Source organism: Aulonocara sp. 'chitande type north' Nkhata Bay, linkage group LG11 (assembly GCF_057382095.1).
Source record: "Aulonocara sp. 'chitande type north' Nkhata Bay isolate Kocher_YH1m ecotype deep benthic linkage group LG11, A_spYH_male_GT1.1, whole genome shotgun sequence".
Taxonomy (NCBI): domain Eukaryota; kingdom Metazoa; phylum Chordata; class Actinopteri; order Cichliformes; family Cichlidae; genus Aulonocara; species Aulonocara sp. 'chitande type north' Nkhata Bay.
This window is the reverse complement of record NC_141354.1, coordinates 13,837,821-13,857,679: the sequence shown is the minus strand read 5'-3', so window position 1 is coordinate 13,857,679 and position 19,859 is coordinate 13,837,821. Positions and strand designations below refer to the sequence as shown.

The 19,859-nt window shown below is 40.5% G+C and overlaps 3 protein-coding genes across 4 annotated transcripts; 1 reads left to right on the top strand and 2 right to left on the bottom strand.

Annotated features, from left to right (window-relative positions):
• Positions 1-2,145: 2,145 nt before the first annotated feature.
• Positions 2,146-12,884, bottom strand: sdha (succinate dehydrogenase complex, subunit A, flavoprotein (Fp)). Its single transcript, XM_086310670.1, has 15 exons — positions 12,805-12,884; positions 10,637-10,720; positions 10,335-10,496; positions 10,059-10,202; positions 9,602-9,766; positions 9,351-9,499; positions 9,144-9,268; positions 6,897-7,065; positions 6,609-6,804; positions 6,337-6,508; positions 5,946-6,064; positions 3,864-3,975; positions 3,625-3,755; positions 3,425-3,538; positions 2,146-3,301 (listed from the first exon to the last, which is right to left on the bottom strand). Exons 1-15 carry the CDS (start codon positions 12,865-12,867, stop codon positions 3,215-3,217), a joined length of 1,992 nt encoding a protein of 663 aa, XP_086166796.1. The 5' UTR covers positions 12,868-12,884; the 3' UTR covers positions 2,146-3,214.
• A 233-nt stretch (positions 12,885-13,117) lies between these two features.
• ccdc127a (coiled-coil domain containing 127a) lies at positions 13,118-17,627 on the top strand. Of its 2 annotated transcripts, XM_086310668.1 has the most exons (4): positions 13,118-13,214; positions 14,821-14,958; positions 15,701-15,945; positions 16,162-17,627. In XM_086310668.1, the coding sequence occupies exons 2-4, from the start codon at positions 14,829-14,831 to the stop codon at positions 16,606-16,608; spliced, it is 822 nt and encodes a 273-aa protein (XP_086166794.1). In that variant the 5' UTR covers positions 13,118-13,214; positions 14,821-14,828; the 3' UTR covers positions 16,609-17,627. The 2 variants fall into 2 exon arrangements, with proteins under 2 accessions (XP_086166794.1, XP_086166793.1); XM_086310667.1 differs by lacking the exon at positions 13,118-13,214 and having other exon boundaries at positions 14,591-14,958.
• Positions 17,628-17,833: 206 nt separating this feature from the next.
• Positions 17,834-19,236, bottom strand: LOC147318624 (telethonin). The gene is made up of 2 exons (XM_086310669.1): positions 18,933-19,236; positions 17,834-18,522 (listed from the first exon to the last, which is right to left on the bottom strand). The coding sequence occupies exons 1-2, from the start codon at positions 19,064-19,066 to the stop codon at positions 18,162-18,164; spliced, it is 495 nt and encodes a 164-aa protein (XP_086166795.1). The 5' UTR covers positions 19,067-19,236; the 3' UTR covers positions 17,834-18,161.
• Between the last annotated feature and the right edge of the window lie 623 nt (positions 19,237-19,859).

Below are 19,859 nucleotides of genomic sequence, written 5' to 3'. Positions count from 1 at the left end.
CCTGCTCATCCTCCGACAAACCATGGATGTCCAGGCCGATGTCCAGCACGTCATCATCGTCCTGGGGAGCGCTGGCGGGCTTCAACCCAGGCTGAAGCCCGTCAGCGCTCCTGCATGGTTCTGGCTCGTCATCGGGGGTCAGAAACAAAGGAATGTCTTTGTTTGAACTAAGACTTACAAATGTAAGTACAATAATGGCAACATTTAACAATTTGACTCTAACACTAACACAGTCGGAGATGGCTATACAAAGTAGTCAAAGCATTTCCAAGTGTAAGAACTGCAGTGAGAAGTATTTTTAAGAAATTCAAGGCGAGTCACACATGGTTATAGAATGAGCCTGGTATAAGTAGGAAGTGAAACATTTCAAAGACTCTGGAAAGAAAACTAGTGTGAAATGTGTCTCAAGAACAACTGCCTAGACATTAGTGAATGACTTAGCCAAGTCATGAATTGTCCTCTCAAAGAAGGCGGTCACTAAAACCTTGCACAAGAATTGACTGCAAGATCAAGAAAATCTTCACTTGACTGAAGCCAGATTGAAGTATGATATTGACAACCAGGAGAAAGGTCATCCTTAGCATACTGTTCTATACTGTCTGGTTCTCTTTGGAAACAGGTCCTTTGGTCAGATGAGATGAAACTAGAGCTCTTTGGCCACAGAGATCCTTCTTAGGGAGAGGTGTACGATCCAAAGAACACTGTCCCCACAGTGAAACACAGTGGTGGGAGCATTATGCTGTGGGAAACATGAAGAAAGAAGGACATGTGAAAATAAGAAAAAAAGAAATAAATGCAAGCACTCAGCACAAATCTGGGTCTGGGTTTGTATTCCAACAACACAAAGAGCCACAAAATATGTCGCTCCTGTAGAAGTACCTCCAGAAAACCATTGGGAGTATTACTGACTGGCTTGCACAAAGCCCTGACTAGAATCACACTGCAAATTTGTGGGGACCTTGAGAGAGTCGCCAAGAAAGAATGGATGTGTGGGACTGTTGAAAATGACAACACACAGCTGTTTGTTGTAGTTTTGTTTCTACAATATCCAAAATAAAACCAGGATATTTAGAAAAGGCTATGTTAAAACTATGCTTGCTGTTTAACAGCGCTTGGGAAATATCTTAAATGGCTTTAAAAGGAGAATCACAGACTGGAATTCTCATAAGAATTTTTAAAGCTGTACTGACTGAGGAAAAATTGCATGTGCTGGTTACACGGATGCTATATTTAAGATTCGGTGAGATTCAATCTGACTTCTTTTAGCTCCTACTCAATTTAACAGCTTTTCATTTGTTTCCACTGTAGTATTTATTTTCCCCCAGTCTACCAGTTACTTGTATTTACCTTTAAATTATTTGAACTGACACTTTAACTCCTTTTAGAGGATGTTCATGAGTACAGAACATTTTTCTCCCACTGGTGGAAAAAATCCAGACGCTGATAATGACTTCAAGATGTGAGTGGGCGTATGAGCTTTAACGTAAAGAATGCGAGTATGATTTCCTGTAAAGGCAGTTACAGTGACTCCTCCCACGCTTTTTCCTTTTTAATCCACCTTTCATCAAATGTATTCATACTTTAAAATGCAACCGATTTGCCACAGCAAATAAAGGTTAACCAACCTTTATCTTCCCCCTAACAAACCCTCTCCTTTGTTCCAACAGGAGTGTGATACCTGACTCCAACCCTGTTTACTTCAGCCGTCATCGAGCTGGGCTTGTACAGCTGCCGGGAATATGAGAAGGGCTCAGGTTACAGTCCCGTTTGTTCAGCGATAACAGCCTTCCACTACATTTACAGTTAGGCAAAGCAGCTCCATGAGGCTGTTACAGAACAAATCCAGTCATTATTGTGCCGGCCCTTATCAGTAACACATAGAAATATGTTCCTAAAGATCATGATAGCAGGACAAGTGAGCAGCCGCAGAGCAAACATGCACCAGCTGTTCCTGGGTGACATGTGGATGTTTGCTTCTGCTGCCCTCCACTGGACAAAAATCACATTTATATTTAGACCTGTGACAAAATCCCTTCCTCAGTTTCATTCTTCTCACGGTTATTGTGAAGGTGTTTGTCTTAAACTTTCCCGGCCTCTTACTAAAACCTAAACTAAAAGAAAAGCTTAAAAAAAGAAAAGCGTTCGTTTCTATCCACAGCCTAGACTTTATTGAACATATGAAAACGAAAGTACAAACAGCAAAAAGCAGAGGATTAACTTTTTGTAGCAAATAAATTAAGTCACTGTTGATTCAGCACAAGAGGCATCAACATTTTAACACTGAGCGCATCTTTCACCTTTGATATTTAAGTCATTTAAGGAGTTGAAGAAAGCTACACCACCTTACTGAAATTTATCCTCAGTCTTAAAAAAAGCAACATCAACAAAGTAACTTAAAAAGCAGTTCATTTATCCCAATAGCTGAGAGGCTGTAATGTGGCTGAAGACATTAATTTAATATAATTAACACTTATAGCGCGAATTTGTAGAACGCTAGAGCCAAATACATCCTGTTAGCTGATTATCTACAGAACAAGCGGCAAGTGTTGAACACATGCACAAAGTGTAATGAGTATTCCACAAGAATGAAGGCCACAGTGAGCGAGATGTGAGACTTGCACTTTAACTAGTACATACAGTACAACTCACCATATTTATTGTACATTTATGCAATATTTACATACTTCAAACTTGCCTGCAAAGTGTGTGGTTGAAATTACAATCACTTCCATCATCTCTTCAACTCAGCTAAAAGGAGAAAGAGGTTACAAGAAGCTCTTACTGCAATGCCAGACTGGGAAATGAGAGTATGATGTCATCACAAAAAGCCAGGCTTATTGTCAACTTTGTTCTTCCCCTCATATATATATATATATATATCACGCACACACAACCTGCTCACACAGCGCGAGAAGCCATGAGAACCATGTGGAAATTTAGTTTCTGCAAACAGATTGAAATCAAGGCAAAACACGCCAAAAAAAAGAGAAAGAGAGAAACAGGAAGTGACACAAAATGGTATAGACAGTATTGTACTGAACAGATCTAAATGCATACAAATGTGCAATAAAAGTCTGAATTTGTCTCAGAATGTTATCTCTAGCACAGAAAGTTTAGCTTCCTTAATAATAGATAAATGAGCCTTCTGTAATTGAGTAAGGTGGATGTGATGGGCAAAGGGTGGGAATAAAGGGGAGGGCAGGAGGGAATCATCTTAGTAGGAGCGGATGGCAGGTGGAACGTGGGCGCAGTCCTGCTCATCAAGAGAGCTGTCGATCACAGGGCGGTACTCCAATGTGACCTGTGATTGGTCAAAAGCAAAGGAGTATGAGGATACTGACAGCTGAAGCTGTCAATAGCTTCAAAAACTGTTTAAATTATTCTGTAAGACACAGACAAACACACACACTGAGGGGGTCATCACCTTTCCAGTCTTTTGATCAACGAAGGACAGAGTGTGCTTCCTCCAGTGCTGGTCATACGGCTTCTTCTCCTGACCCTGCAGGGGCTTAGAGTAGTCGTACTCATCCACACGTTCCTGAAGCACAGTTCAAAGAAATGTTGGCAGAGAGCAGATTGTATAGACATTAATTCCATCCTTACGCTAAACATGTTGACGCAGACCTTGTAGTCCTCTCTGGCGTGGGCTCCCCTGCTCTCCTTTCTCTGCTCGGCAGAGTTGATGGTCTGGACGGCGTTCAGCAGCAGATTCTGCAGCTCTAGCGATTCCACCAAGTCGGTGTTCCACACAATGCCTGAAGGAGAGAGGAGGAAATTTAGAGGGGAGGAAAAAAAACAAACCCATTTCAAAGTAACCCTCCAACAACTTTTTGCACAAGAAGAGCAGCAGTGTGGTGCAGTACCTCTGTCAAAGGTCTTGATGTCCTCCAGGGTCTGATAAATAGCATCCATCTTATCGCATCCTTCCTTCAGGACAGAGCCAGTACGGAATACCGCAGCATGGGTCTGCATGGTCTGAAAGCAGAAGCAGAGAAACACGTTACTCTAAATGAACCACGACAATGAAATCTCATGGATGACACAGGGGCCAGTTGTGGTGTTTCACACCTGTTTAACCTGTGTGGTGGTGGTAATCAAATCCAGATATCAAGTCATCCTGGCCAATGCTCATTATCATTGTAAAGATATATGTAAGAACTACTGCTGTCAAAATTTGCATTAATGCAAATTAATCTGCCATCACGGTCAACGCGATTAAATTATTTTAATGCAACTAACACATCTGGAGTGCAGAATAACTCAAAATCCCTGAACTGTTTCTGTCAACGCATTCCGGGCAGTTTGTCCAAGTAGTTACCTTCGCAAATGCGCAAATGGGCAGTTGATCTGGTAGTGACGGGCAGCTGAACCAATCAACTCCGTATGGAAGATGTGTGATATGACTAAAATCTCATATCCCAATATAAGACATTTATCGTCCCAACAACGTTATACATCACAAAAATTTTACATTTTCTGTAAATTCTGTGAATCTCGGGCAACTTGACTTGTGTGAAGTGTTTTCAGCTGGAGTCGAGTGTTACATACGTTAAAGCGGCCGGAATTTTGTATTTATTACACGGCGTGCTGCAGGGAAAAAACTAGTAGTAGCACACTCTTTTTAGCTTCTCGTCCGTAAACACTCTGCATACTATTTCACATGATTCAGTTTATCTTGAAAAGTCTCAAAAGGATCTTCAGCTTTATTGTGAAAGGTTTATGTGGAAAATAAACAAGCGGAGGGCAGAGCCACGCGATGGTTTTACCGTCGCTGTTGCTAAAGACGACGCATAAAAACAGTCGCTTGTCCGTCTGTAGTGTTGTTATTTAAAATATAAGAGAAAGAAAGAACTTTAAGGAATTCTACTGTGACCATCAAAATCATCAAAATAATATTGCCGTAGACACCATGAAACAAACGATAGCGTAATATGAAATGATAGACGTTTTCATATCGTCATATCGAACAGCCCTACATGATATTGCATAAGTGTCTGTTAGCTTAAATATAAAGTTGAAAAAAATGTAATTGCAACCAGGCTACTGATCAAATAATGTGATTAATCGCGATAAATTACAGAAAATGGTGCGATTAATTCGTTTTTGTTGTTTTTTTTATTGACAGCAAAAGTAAGAACATTTATGTTTGATTGACCTGTTAGTGAAGAAGTAATATTGAGGAAGAGGTAGAGAGAAGAGCTCTACTACATGAGTTTATTGACACTAGCTTGGTTTGAACTTCCTAAATCTGCCGCTAACAGATGCCGCCCATATTGACTAATATTAAAACTGATAAAAGCAGAACTGAAACAAGAAAAGTATCCTTAGAAACCAAAAAAAGGAAACTAAAATTCACAAAAAAAAACCCCACTGGCACCTGCCCTCATCCCTACTGGATGCATGTATGGTATTGTATCACGACGTCTCAAGTTATCACATTCACACGATTTTCATAATACCTGACCACTGACCTTGAGTTCAAGGTCACTGGGATTCAAACTCCTCTGAGATTTATAGTAGATGCACCTATGGTATGAATTTGGAAGTACTGGGTGACTTCCTTCTTGAGTTATTGCAGTCATAAACTTGGGTTCCCCACACCTGGGTCACGACAATACCCCGTTAACAAAAAGAAAAAAAAAGGGAATGAAAAATAAAAACCTTTCTTGTGGAGAGAAAAGTTTTCTAAACCTTATTTTGTGGCAGGTCTTTCCAGATTGTAGCCATTAGTAAGAGATTTGGTGGTAATTATACATTACATTTTTATGTCCTGATGATTATTATCATTTAGAAAAGATCTACAGATAAGGTGTAGAGTTGTATATAATAAATAATATCTAACAATAATAATAATAAAAATAAATAATTCATGTAAAGCCAAATATTAGTTAAGTACAAATATAATTTATACATCAATATGTCTGTGTTCATGTTAGCATGTCCACCTTCTGCATGTTGAGCCTGATCTCAGAGGTCCTCTGACTTCCGTTGGCAAACCTCAGCCTGTCCAGGTTGGCCACAGACTCCTCTCCTGCGCTGGGCTTCAGAGGGGACAGCTTCTCTCCTGCACAGGAAAAGACAAAAAAGCCAACGTCAGCATGAACACAGAGACAGCAAAAGTGATTTTTCTCCGAATGTGAATGTAGAACAGATATATTTTCTGCTAATATTTTAACAGAAAGTATTAAGTCTGTTTTAATCAGTTGTTTTTATGATTTTTTTTTCATTATTAATGCTTATTTTTTAAGATTAAGAAACTTTTTATTGTAATAAATTTAACCAAATACACTACTTTTGGGATTAATAAAGTATTCTGTGAAAAGCAGAGGTTCTCACCAGGTTTGTGCTGCTCAGCAATGGTGAGGGCGCAAGCTCTGCCAAACACCACCAGGTCCAGCAGGGAGTTGGCACCCAGCCTGTTAGCTCCATGGACACTGGCAGAAGCTGCCTCTCCACAGGCATACAGTCCGGGAACCACCTTGTCCTCGTCGTTGACGTAAGTAATCACCTAAGGGCCAAATATTACAAATCCTAAGCAAGCCCGCTGTGCTCACAACAACAGTGTTAGTGCACGACGCGTGGAGATGACACATGCAGAGATTATGTACCTGTCCCTTGTAGTTTGTGGGTATTCCACCCATGTTGTAGTGGACGGTGGGCAGGACAGGGATGGGTTCTTTGGTGACGTCGACTCCAGCGAAGATCATGGCTGTCTCTGAGATACCAGGCAGCCTTGCGGCCAGCTGCTGAGGAGGCAGATGGTGAAGCTGCAGGTACACGTGGTCCTTCTCTGGACCAACACCTCTGAAGAAATTAAAAACGTAAACGTCAGTAAGGAACAGGAACTGGCTTAAAAGCTTTGACAGACATCACACAGACAGGTGAGTTGAGCATACCTGCCCTCTCTGATCTCTATGGTCATGGAACGGGACACCACGTCTCTGGAAGCCAGGTCTTTGGCGTTGGGTGCGTAGCGCTCCATGAAGCGCTCTCCTTCACTGTTAATCAGGATTCCTCCCTCACCACGGCAGCCCTCTGTGATCAGACAGCCGGCTCCATAGATTCCTGTAAGCATGAAACATGAAGAAGAAGAAAAAACAAAACAAAACAAAAAAAAACCTGTTACATCCAAATATTTATGAATAAATAACAACAGTAGTTATAAGCTTTCATTCCCATCAAAGAAACACAAGGTCAACACTGTAAATGTAAAATCCACAAGGTTTTATTGCCATGGCACAATATAATGTCAATAAAACCAAAGACATTATGCTTTATAGACCCAGTACTGTTAAGCAATTTCACTAACAATTTTAAAGTTTTATCTCTAGAATCTGTGAAAAACTGTACGTTTTTCCTGCTATATCCACCAACCAATTTAAATCATAGGTTTTCCCTCAGTGTAGCAGAGTTATGCATGAAACATGGCGAAGTCTGCTGCCCTTATGCAACAAGCATTTACAAAGATGGAGCATCTATGCCACAGGGCACATGTGCTACTTCATCCATATTTAATGATATCATGATATCCAGGAAAAACAAAAATAAACATGACCTTTAGGAAAAAGAAAGTTGTCTTCAGGGTAAAATGTAGACATTTAGTGAGTTAAAAGTCTGAAATATTGGTCAATAGTTTTTTCTTTTAGACACATGAAACATGAACAGGTTTCCCTTACATTTTTTATGTGTAGTTAATTTTTAGTGCGGGTGAAACTGGGTCCTCACCTCTCTTCCCCTCGCACTCTCAACATCAGCTCTCCCCAGGGCTGTGTACTAAGCCCACTACTCTACTCCCTCTACACATATTGACTGCAGTCCTGCCCACCCAGAGAACATCATTGTCAAATTTGCTGATGACACAACAGCGGTGGGGCTGATCACAGGGGGAAATGAGGCGGCTTACAGAGATGAGGTCCTGAAACTGGGAGAATGGTGTGCATCAAACAACCTGGCACTTAACATTACCAAGATCAAGGAACTCATCCTGGACTTCAGGTGGAACAGAGCTGCCCCTGCACATCAACGGAGAATGTGTAGAGCGAGTGGAGTCCTTCAAATTCCTTGGGGTCCACATCTCTGCAGACCTCTCCTGGTCAGCTAACACCATGGCGCTAGTCAAGAAAGCCCAGCAGCGGCTACACTTCCTGAGGATGCTCAGGAAGGAGCAACTAAACACCCCGCTGCTGGTGACCTTCTACAGATCCACCATCGAGAGCCTGCTAAACTATGCGGTGACAGTGTGGCACGCCAGCTGCACGGAGGCAGATAAGAAGAGACTGCAGAGGGTGGTAAACACAGCACAAAAAAAATCATCGGCTGCCCCCTGCCCTCCTTGTCTGCCGTCTACAACTCCCGTTGTATCAGCAGGGCCAGAAACATCTTAAAGGACACTACCCATCCCGGCTACCATCTTTTCAACCTACTGCCCTCTGGCAGGCGCTTCAGATCCATACGGACCAGAACAAACACACTCAGGGATAGCTTTTTCCCCAAAGCTATAACCATACTCAACTCAAACTTGCACAAAAAGTAATCTGCACTGAAATATCATCAATTCTCTGCCTGTCTGTCTCTGTTATCCATTACTGTACTGTGTATTTATACTTATATTAAGTGTATTGTTAAATTATTCTATAGTTTTTAATGTGCTAAAGCACGTCTGCACTTTTATAGAGCTGTTTCTAATCTCGTTATACGATGTATAACGACAATAAAGGCTTTCAATTCAGTTCAATTCAACTAAGATAATATGACAATGCATTTTAAAAAATAATTTTGTTTTATTGTCACAAGTCGTAGGTTACTCCTTTATGCTCTGCCAGACTGCACTCAGATCAGCTGGTTTTTGTTTTTCTGACTCCAGAAGTTGACAACAGAAGTTGTAGAGTGCCCTCTGGTGGCCAAACTATGTAAAATCATTCATTTTTCTCTCCAATCTCTTCTTAACTATATTACATTTGCACTTACTAGACATTGACTTGTTATTGATACAGCATCTATACTAGTTAACTTTACTGTAGGTATTCCAAACATATCTTTGAGGAATTTGTATAGTTCCTGTGGAGCTTTCGCTTTCAAAATAAAACTCTCCTCAATGCTTCAGCAACATTTTTTGGTTTAATAAATTAAGTTTCTTTTCTCACCAGTGGGATGAAATTGGACAAACTCCATATCCTGGCAGGGCAGACCCGCTCTGGTCACCATCGCATTTCCATCTCCTGTGCTTGTGTGAGCAGATGTGCAGCTGAAATAGGTTCTTCCATAACCCCTGGAAAGAAAGACAGAACTTATTTCTAAGCTTGTAGATAAAATGACAGTTGAAGAAATGTTTAAGCAAAGGCATCTCCTACCCAGTAGCAATAACAGTGTTCTGGGCTCTGAAGCGGTGGATAGACCCGTCCTCCATACAGAGAGCGATCACCCCTTTACACTCTCCATTCTCCATCAGCAGGTCCAGGGCAAAATACTCCACAAAGTAACTGGTGTCATAACGAAGTGACTGAAGACAAGTCAGGCAGACGCACAGAGGCACTTAACTGGTGCTCCTCGGCAACACAAAGATTACGCTGCAGAAAGAAGGTAGGAAAGTATGTGTACTCACCCTTCCATACAGCGTATGCAGCAGTGAGTGGCCTGTTCTGTCTGCTACACAGCAGCAGCGGTGCGCCTGACCTCCCTTTCCATACTTAAGGCTCTGACCTCCAAAGGCCCTCTGGTAGATCTTGCCCTCCTCAGTGCGGCTGAATGGCATGCCAAAGTTCTCCAGCTAGGAAAAAAAAAAGAGGAAACAAGAGCAACATGAATTCCTAATCTGCTGTAACTGTCTTTTTACACAGCTCTGGGTGGAATGACCCCCATCTGGTGTAAATTAAAAATAAAATAAATTAATAATTATTTAAATCCACCAATAAGCTGCTCGGCTTTTATTATGCAATGAGGTATTCCTAAAGATCACATGGCTTACACACTCATTTATGTCTTTTGTTTAAGGCCTAGTACTTGCCAGTTAACATAATGACTTGTTATGCATGTTAGTGTGTTTCTAAGAGAGATCATACCTCTACTACGGCTGCAGGAGCCTGCTCTGTCATGTAGTGGATAGCGTCCTGGTCTCCAAGCCAATCAGATCCCTTCACTGTGTCATAGAAATGCCACCTCCAGTCATCCTCCTCCATGTTCCCCAGAGCCGCATTAATCCCACCCTATTAACCAAGGTAAGTTTAAACATTATGCGTGTTTACTTGATGACTCAAGATTAGTAAAATATTTGCAATGAGATTGAGACTTTGGTCCTAACTGACACACAAAATCATTTACTGTAACCACTGATTTACCTGTGCAGCGACAGTATGAGACCTGGTGGGGAACAGTTTGGTGACACAGGCAGTGTTGAAGCCAGCCTCAGACAGGCCAAAAGCTGCCCTCAGTCCCGCTCCACCAGCTCCAACCACCACAGCATCAAACTCATGATCCACAACTGGGTATTGAGTGGAGATCTGAAACCAGTTGAAAAGACAATGTACTGCAAACATTTTTGAAGCAATGAGAGTGTACTCTACGTATGCGGAGTCCTGGTTTTCATATCATATACATACTGTTCTGCATTAAAAAAAAACACAAACTTAATGTGGCTTACGTCATCTGATACTTTGGCATTTTTCTTCTTGCCATAAATGGAAAAGTGGAAGTTCCTGGAACCTTGAACTGCAGCAGCAGGGACCTGGCAGAAGAAAAAGCAACTTAAATAAAACTAAAATTAATCCCAAACATAAAACACACTGAAAAACCAGACTCTGCTAATAAACACAACAAAATGATTATTCAATGAAGTGAAGTTTTAAAGCTTTAAACGTTCAGTCTTGGCACCTCCACAACCCATAATTCATATCATTAATATTTTGAGCCATTCATCACTGAAAATGTTACCAGCATTTACACAGCTGATCTTGTCAGATGCAAATGTATTTTAAACCTTCTGTAGTTCAACACTGACTTGAATTTAAAAGTATACAAACCTGCCAGTAGGAGGAACTAATGCATCACTTTAACAGACACAACAACACTGTGCCCCACGTGCTTAAACTTTCCTGACAAAATGTGAAGTAATTAAAATAATTTTGTGTGAGATATCCTTATTCACACATGATGAATAAACCATTTACACTAAATGACTGAATTTCCCAAAATCACTTTAGTGTAAACAACTTACACTAAGCTAGCAGACCGTTGATCTTCATTGCCCTTTGACACAATGTGATTAAGACTATTCAACATTTTATTCTTCACAGCACAGTGAAAAAGAGGTTCCCCAATCCCACTGATGCAAATACAGACTCTCCATATTGGGAAGAAGCTCATTATACATTATAGCAAGGAGGGTCTTAAACACTAAAATGATAATATCATATAAATCACAGGTGATGATTTATCATGTAAATTATCATCTAGCATCTCTTAGATCAACTGACTGTCTGCTTGGCCAACCGATAACAGAGGAGGACACTGAGACTATCCAATGGTCATCTTGAAGTGTGCTCATATACCGAGCATGATCCCCTGAGAAATTGTACTGTGGGTAAGTATAGTATAAGACTTGCTGCAAATTCAGAGTAAATAATACTACACCTGGCTAGTTTCTGTTATTTCTGTCACTTTTGGATGTACTGGGGAATGCAGGCGATTTACAGGGTTTCTATCAGTAGAATCAAGTAGAAAGTATACCAAAAAATCTCCTTTTTACATTAATAAGCTGTTTATCGTTATATTTTTAAATTTGCCAGAATAGGATCCCCATGTTAAAAAAAAAAAAAGAACGAATGGCATCTGTTGGTGTAAAATAGCCCGATATCTTATATGCAGGATTTTTTTTTTTTTAAGAAAAAAAAAAGAATAATTCCTGGTGAATAATAAATAATCTGTTTCTTTTTTTTCTGTTTGGTCTTCCCTACCTGTGGGGCATCAACAATCAGATGCTTACAAGTGTCAGAAAGCAGCAGAAATGACTAACAGATTCATTTAATTTAAGTGTAACTTATATTAATTTCACATTAGAAATTTAAAAAAAAAAAAGAACAAATTAATGTTAAGCTGAAACTATAAGTTTAACGATCTACATGAGAAGTGACAGGGAGGTTACAGTCTGATCAACTGTCAGGTGGCTCCTGCCTTTGAAAAATGATCTGCTAAAATACAAGCAGCATACCAACCAAAAGCATCTGCTATACCTGTGCCACGACATCAGCAGTGATTTATAATAGGGGGGGGGGACTCCTGCACAAAACTTTCTGTTAACAGCCTTACAGCACTATGTTTAATAATGGCTGTGAAGGCATTTACCAAAACAACCCATAGCAAAAACAAAACAAAAACAAAAAGCATTAAAACGTACGACCATTTTTATAGTGACGATTGCTCTTGCCCTTTCATATCTGCAGTTTGCCCCATTTTACTTTTGTAGCTAACAACAGCGTCTACATACTTAGAACTGTTTTACACAAGGGCAGCGGCATTTACGACTTTCATGGTGACGAAACGTCTCGGTTAGGCATTAGAAACAAAGTGAATTGTGGAGATAATAGAAGTGTAATAGATATAATATAAATCATTTTGTTGGACCTGCAAAATACCTTTGCTCATAGTGTCACATTGAAACAGCACCAGCTACATAACAGATTACGCAAGTCAGAATCCGCCGGTTATGAAAGCTTCGTTTTAGAAACAAAAAAGGGAAAATAAAATATTATCTTTTACAATATACTACATATATAAATATTTAACTTTTAAAAGCATCTTTTCACTACTCACTGCTTTCGCAGTAGATAAAACCCTCTTGGAGAGGAGACGGGACGCCGCGCGGACACTCGCCATGTTGTCAGACGAAGGATCGTTCCTGCTGCGCTGCGGAGGAACACATATTCTGCCGGACCGGACTAATCCAATGTGCTAAAAGAGGGGTCACTCATTTATTTAATATTTATATGATAGTTATTATTTAAAGCATTTAGCCATGTGTTTTAAGGGTAATTATTAAATTATTACCTTGAAACCATCTGAGTAAATATACAGGGTTTTTTACTGCAACACTTACAGGTTCTTTTTTAAAGTAATTTTTAAAATCACCCTCTGCCGGCTAAGGTGGAACGTTAAAGCGTTAAAATTGTATAATCTGCGTGTGCAGGAACAAATGCATAAGTGACCTACACTTTTCATTCAAGGTGAGACACAGTTCCATACATTTAACAGGCGTACGCTGACACGTTGTCAGGATTGCAAAACTATGAAGCCCCTTCGTTCTGTTGTGTTTTTTTATAAACACAATGACGAGCCACGAAGCCAAATGTTGGCTAGCATGTAGCACATAGCTAGCTTTGTTTATGGTTAGCTCAGCTGTCAAACTTCCGAATCATGAGAGGCTCCTTTCGCCCTGCATGCCCGGTGCATTGTTTGGATTCATGCTAAAAAGCTATTTGTTAATGCACTTTCACATCCAGTGCTTATTCCAAACACTGTTTTGCAGATTGCACACCCTAGCAGATGCATTGGCGTTAGGGCTGGGTATCGTCACTGATTTCTAGAATCGATTCAATTCCGATTCACAAGGTCCCGAATCGATTCGATCCACGATTCGATTTAATTCGATTCGATTCGATTCCATTTAAATCTGGGAAATTTTGACAGTCAGAAATATAATTCAGATCAGAACATTTACATATTTTTGTATCTATAAAAAGGAAGCTGACACTCGCAAGACTTTATCCAAGCTGTGAGCATCACAGCAGATGCCTTTGTGTCAAAGTAGCTGAAGATAAAACACAGAAAAACATGTAGGTGATTTTCCTGGCCTGGGATTTTATAAAAAATATTCTGCAGTACATCAAAAACGAAAGAAAACCATTAATTAATGAACATTACCTCTGACGTTACAGCGGTTTTATTAGAGACACGGCTAAGCATTTTGCATTTTGAATAATTTTAAAAAGTTTAAATTTGTTCAGTATTGAACAGCAGAAATGAGGTTTTCTTTTCGGAAGAATATAAAAGGGAAAAAAACAGCGGCCGACAGCCTGTAAACAGCGGTAGACTTGTGCGTAACAAGCAAGCGAATAATGAAGAAAGCAAAACTGTTCGAGAGAGAGAGAAAGAGAGAGGGAGAGAGGGAGAGAGAGAGAGCTGCGCATCGCAATGGAAGCAAAACAGTAAAAGAGTGAATTCATGACGATGTTTATGTGAAGCGTTTGGATCTTCTTTTGCTGCTGGTTCGGTCAATATTGTTTGGAGAGAGATCAAACTAACAGCCTTAGAATCAGCGCATAAAGGGCGTGAACACAAAGCGCGGACCCGGATCAGCGAGCTGTCGGCTTTCACTTTCAGCCCCGACTGTGAGAAAGGCGACATCTAACTGATTCTGATCCGCGGGTCACGCCCTGTGTTTAAGTCTATGTGAAGAATCCCTGTACCTGCTCTCATTTACTGTTTGGTGGTTCTTGAAATTTTGTGAGATGTCACCAGAGATTCTGGCATTTCGGACAAAATAAATTTATATTAAAAAATCGATTCAGGATTTTAATGAATCGATTTTACGTTATCCAAGCCAGAATCGATTATAAAAACCCACCCCTAATTGGCGTTTATTCACTGCTCTTTATTCAGCCAGTAGCAAATGATGTGATAGTTAATGCAGAGTAAATTATAGACGTGTCAAAGAGAAAACACCTCTGAGATTATATGTTACTCACAAATAAAAACCGAGAAAGAGTCAATTGTTGGTGATGTTTTGGGCTGAGCTCTCTTCGTGCTTGTGTGTGTGTGTGTGTGTAACAGCGGCCTCCATGAACAACTTGAATGATCCCCCAAGATGGAACATCCAACCAGATCCCAGAGGAAGGGGGGCGGGAGCAGGCGATGGCAACCAGTGGAACTACGCCCTGCTGGTCCCCATGCTGGGACTGGCTGCATTTCGTAAGTTACACAAGGAGATTCACCTGTGTGATTGTGGATGAGACAACAGAGTAGAACAGCATATCAATTTCAAATGATCTGCTGTGGTGACCCTTAAAGGGAGCAGTCAAAAGAATATGATGATCAGTGAGTGAGTGTCTGGCTTACAGACACACAGTCTCTTTTGTCATTAGAATGCCAAATGGCATTTAATGATTAACACAGAAGTGGGGGGGGGGGGGGGGGGGGGGGGGGAAGTAGACTAAACTGCAGATCAGTAAAAATTATTCCACTAAAAGGAGACATTTTGACCCTTCCAGGTTAAGCACAGCAGAGGTTTCTTGCACAACTTTACATACTGTAAAACAGGGGGGAAACACCTGCAACAGTTGTAATATACAGAACAATTTTTTGTTTTGTTGTTGTTTTTTGTTTTGTTTTTTATTGACAAGACGCACACATTCTGGCTCGCTGCCTTCATCAGCATCACCATAAAACTTAGCGCAAACCTCCCAAAAATTTTTAGGAAGATGGGTATAGGGCAGAGGAAAAACCTACAACTGCTTGTGTGCTTCCCCAGCATGCATCTGTTCTGATCTGTGTGTGATTGTATGATAGATCATCTCTGTTACTTAGATAAAGTCATTGCCATGATTTTATAAAATTCAGTTCATAAGTAGCTCCAGCTACTCTACTCTTCAGAAAATCATGGTAGTATCACTTAACATCTTCCCCATTTTTTTTTATCCCATTGCCCTTTCAGGATGGATCTGGACCAGAGAATCTCAGAGGGAGATCCAGAAGGTGAAAGCTCAGTATGACAAAGATGTGTCTACAATAAAAAGTGATATGGAGGCCCGTTACCGGGAGACTCTTACCGAGAGGCGCAGGGCAGCAGCTACGCTGGAGCTGGAGCTGGAGAAAGAGAGACAGCGGGTCAAAGGGTACAAGCAGGCCCTGGTCTCACAGAGCCAGCAGCTTATGGAAGAAAGGAAGCAGTTACAGCAGGTAAAGATCTGCTGAAGGGTTTATAAGGGATAACGGAGCTAATGAGTAGAAATCTGTCTTAAACCTTTGTTTTCTTCCATCTCAGTTACCTGCCACACATATGTCTTTTGTTGTCCTCCTTTTACATTGAACATTGCACCCATTTTATCATTGTGTCATTTTCCTTTGTAATGCATAGCCTTTACTCACTAACCTTGTATTCTGTCTTCTAACAAGGAGCGAGAGTCCTTAGAGGAAGAGAAGCAAAAGTTGGTGAAATCAGGAGCTGCAGGTGCTCTGCTGCATCAAGCTCTGGAAAAAGAGCAGAACTGGTACAACCGAGCCACAGCCACTCTGAAGGAGTTGGAGGGTTTACTTGTGGAGCGGCAGAACGCCTACTGCTCCCTCATCCAGCCTCGAGATCAGCGGCTGGAGATGGAGAAGAACATGCTGCTTAAGGTCGTTAAAGATCCCATTGGGCCAGACCTGGATCTAGAGACTGACCTGAAGGATATTTTTAAGAGAGACAAGCATTGTGCTGACCTGCTAAACATGGACAGGAGGAAGAACGGAAGCCTCATGTGGGTGTACCTCAAGTACTGGCAGCTGCAAATCACCGTCCAGAAACACAAAAGAGCAGAGGAAGCCATATTAGGAGGAAAAATCCACTCAGACACAAAGTGACAAATAGGCAACATTAAGCTGGTGTTTTGGTTTGACTTGAAGAATGTGGCGAGGGTGTGGTTCAGAAATGGAAAATTCTTGTTTTTTTTATCCCCTCTGTGTAATAACCTTTACTTGTAGGGATGTTATGCAAACACACAGAAGGTCAGTGAGGTCTAACAAGCTGAATATCACCATCTGAAAACTCCACCCTTGATCACATTTTGATGATGCACTAATATCGCTTATAGCAGTTAACCTCAGCTGCTCAGATAAGGATTTATTTCATTTAACTGAAGAAAAACAGAAATATTAGTAGGATTAATCAGGTGATATCCATATTGGATACAAAAATGCATGGTTTATTAAATAGAAGATGATAAAACTTTATAATTTAGCCCCTATAAAAATGTCGATTTAACGTCCATATTTTTGAATGCCATGAATTATTGTCAGTTAAGATTATATCTCGGAAGAACAATTTTTTTATTCCTTAGATAGGAATTCAGGGATGCCATAACACTCTATCAAATCTATTATTATGTTTTTGTAGATAATTTAAGTCTGTTGTTGAAGGAGTGATGTGGGAGATATTTATAAAGACAACTCTGGGACTTTCTGTTTTCAACAACCTCTCTGTTCATTGAGTTTCCTCCATTTAAAACAAGCCTGATCTCATGATCGAGCAGAACAGGGAGGATGTTTCTTATGACTGGTTTGTGGGTACCTCACTAATGTCAGTGACGCCGGACTTAACCGACGGTGCATGTATGCAAAATAGTGCTGAATAATATAATGTGTTGTAAAAAAAAAAAAAAAAGTAAAATAAAAAAAAAAAGCACATTTAATTTGTTACTGTAACACACATTCACACATGCAATGAAAGGATTTACTGAATCTGTAGCATTTGTCTTTGGTTATCAGGCCTTTCTGTGCTGCCATGTTTTCATTTTGACCTTGGTGATTAAGTGCTGGATGCTAAACTGACACTTACAACTCTGTGTGGTCATTTAAATACATTTGTTTTTGTTTAGAACTCAGTTTGTAGGTTGTCCTTTTTGTCCATAGAGACTGTTTTTTGGGGGAGGGGGCTTCAAGGAGCAGCTTCATCTGGATTTAGATACAGGAAAGATATAATTTAATCCGTTAGCTATGTGGAGGCTCATAATGCATGATTAAAAAGGTGCATGCACGAGGAATGTGTAAAAACAACTGACACGAGAATATTGATTGAGGTTTGTGAAGCAAGCTTCCAGAAAGTGTTTAATTAAGCTTTACAAACCATAAAAATCACCAGGTGTGACAAAATTGCATTTTCCTCCTGGAACAAAGTTACAGTTCACACCAGACTCAATTCTGCAGCACCCAGAGCTTTTATGCAAATTATAGCACATCTTTTTTTAGTATTATTTAGCTGCTGAAGATATGACACTACTACAAATATAAGTATAGCATGTGAGATAACATCCTCGAGTTTGATGTGCATAAAAATAGTACTTCTAAAATAGTCAATTTTAGAAGAATATTTGATTTTGTTAATACTGCTGAGAAATTTGCTACAACAAAGGCTGTGATCACTCCCTTCTCTGAACCCGATTAGAGATTTCCCTGGGAGAGGACATCAGACTCGAGGCCCTGAAGTTCACTCTAACCGGCTTGCTAAGATCTTGATCTGTGGTGGCTCCTGTTCCCTGTCTATCTGCTCCAGCAATCAGCTTCTCTTTTATAACAGGCTCTTCTGTGTGCCTAAAGCTGGTTGTAGTACGATCCACCTCCCTGCTGGTGTTGAATAAGGGTAGCTGGTGCTTTGTCATCGCTCCACTGGTGCTGCCCAGCATCAGTATCTGGCTGGGGCTCCTCTCCACCATGAAGTGGGCCACCTGTTGCTGTTTATAACTCTCTCTGCGAATGCTGTCGCTCTCTGACAGCTTCAGCCTGCAACACACAGATCAAGCTTTTCTTACATCCGTGAAACACTAACGCTGTATACAGCTGCGTCACTGCCTCTGTGTTAGTTCACATTTTGAATCGTCTGAATTGTTAACTGCAATAAAACACACTGTACAGGCTTGACTGATCAGAGCCTGGTAAGTCATTTTGCTGAGCAAAGCAGATTTTAACTGCTATTCCGTCTAAGTTAAAATACAACATCACATGTCATGGCTTTACTGCCAAATTACAGTGAGCAAATAGGCTGCTTCAGTGTAATACTACATCTTAAAACACCATAACAAACTACAAATACACAGCAAAGCTCAAATGAGCGCAACACAGAATATTTTACCCTCCAAAAAAGTATATTTAGTGAGTCATGCACAGCTCAGTATCTAATGTGAGCAACCTACCTGTACTGTGGTCTGGTTTCAAGGACGAGGCTCACCCAGCAGGCTTCATAGCTCTCTTTCTTCCACCTGTTCTCCTCCCGAAGATCACACCAGGAGTTCACCAGGTAGCAGCCTCCTCTGCTCATACAGTGCATGGTGCGGTTTTGTCCGTAACTCAAATGTTAGTAATTTGCTCCAAGATGAATGTCCTCTTTCATGTGGGTGCTTCTAAAGATGAATAAAACTCGTGGGATAAAGGATACAACGATCTGTCAAATCATGCTAAATGTATGTTCAAAACACCGTGAGAAGTGTGTGTGTGTGTGTGTGTGTTGGCCAATGTCTTAAATATCCAGTCTTGTTTCTATTTTTACTCCTCTGTGTCACATTGTAGTGAACGTAGTGAATGTCCCTGCTTAAGACATCCTGAAGGTTGTTTTTCACATGAAATGGAATTTAGTTCTTTCCATGATGTGATCCAACCAGAATAATCCAAATGAAAGCTGAACGTGGACCTCTCTGACTTCATCTTTTAGATTTTTATGTACTCTTGGATAAAACTAAGTAGTAATCTTAAACATTAACATTTAATCTATAACTATTCAGTCACATTTATTGTCTCTTGGGTTTGTAAATACACTTTTTTCTCTTATACTGTATATGTTTGTAAGGATCAGTGCGTTTAAAGCTGCGGGACGTGTTAATTCATCTCTGTGTGATGACAGGAAATATAAAATGACTAATCTGCTTAAACGAGATGAATGCAAGATCGCCTATCTGATCGGGTCAGAGAATCCAGCCTCTTGCTCCTCAAGTGTCACATGTTGCTGTGGGGAAACAGCTGAAGGCACTTAGAGCGCTAACTGACACTCACAATCTAACTCATTAATCCGAAGCCGCGTCAGGTCCTCGGCTGAAATCACCACGCTACAAAGGTACTCTGTCGCA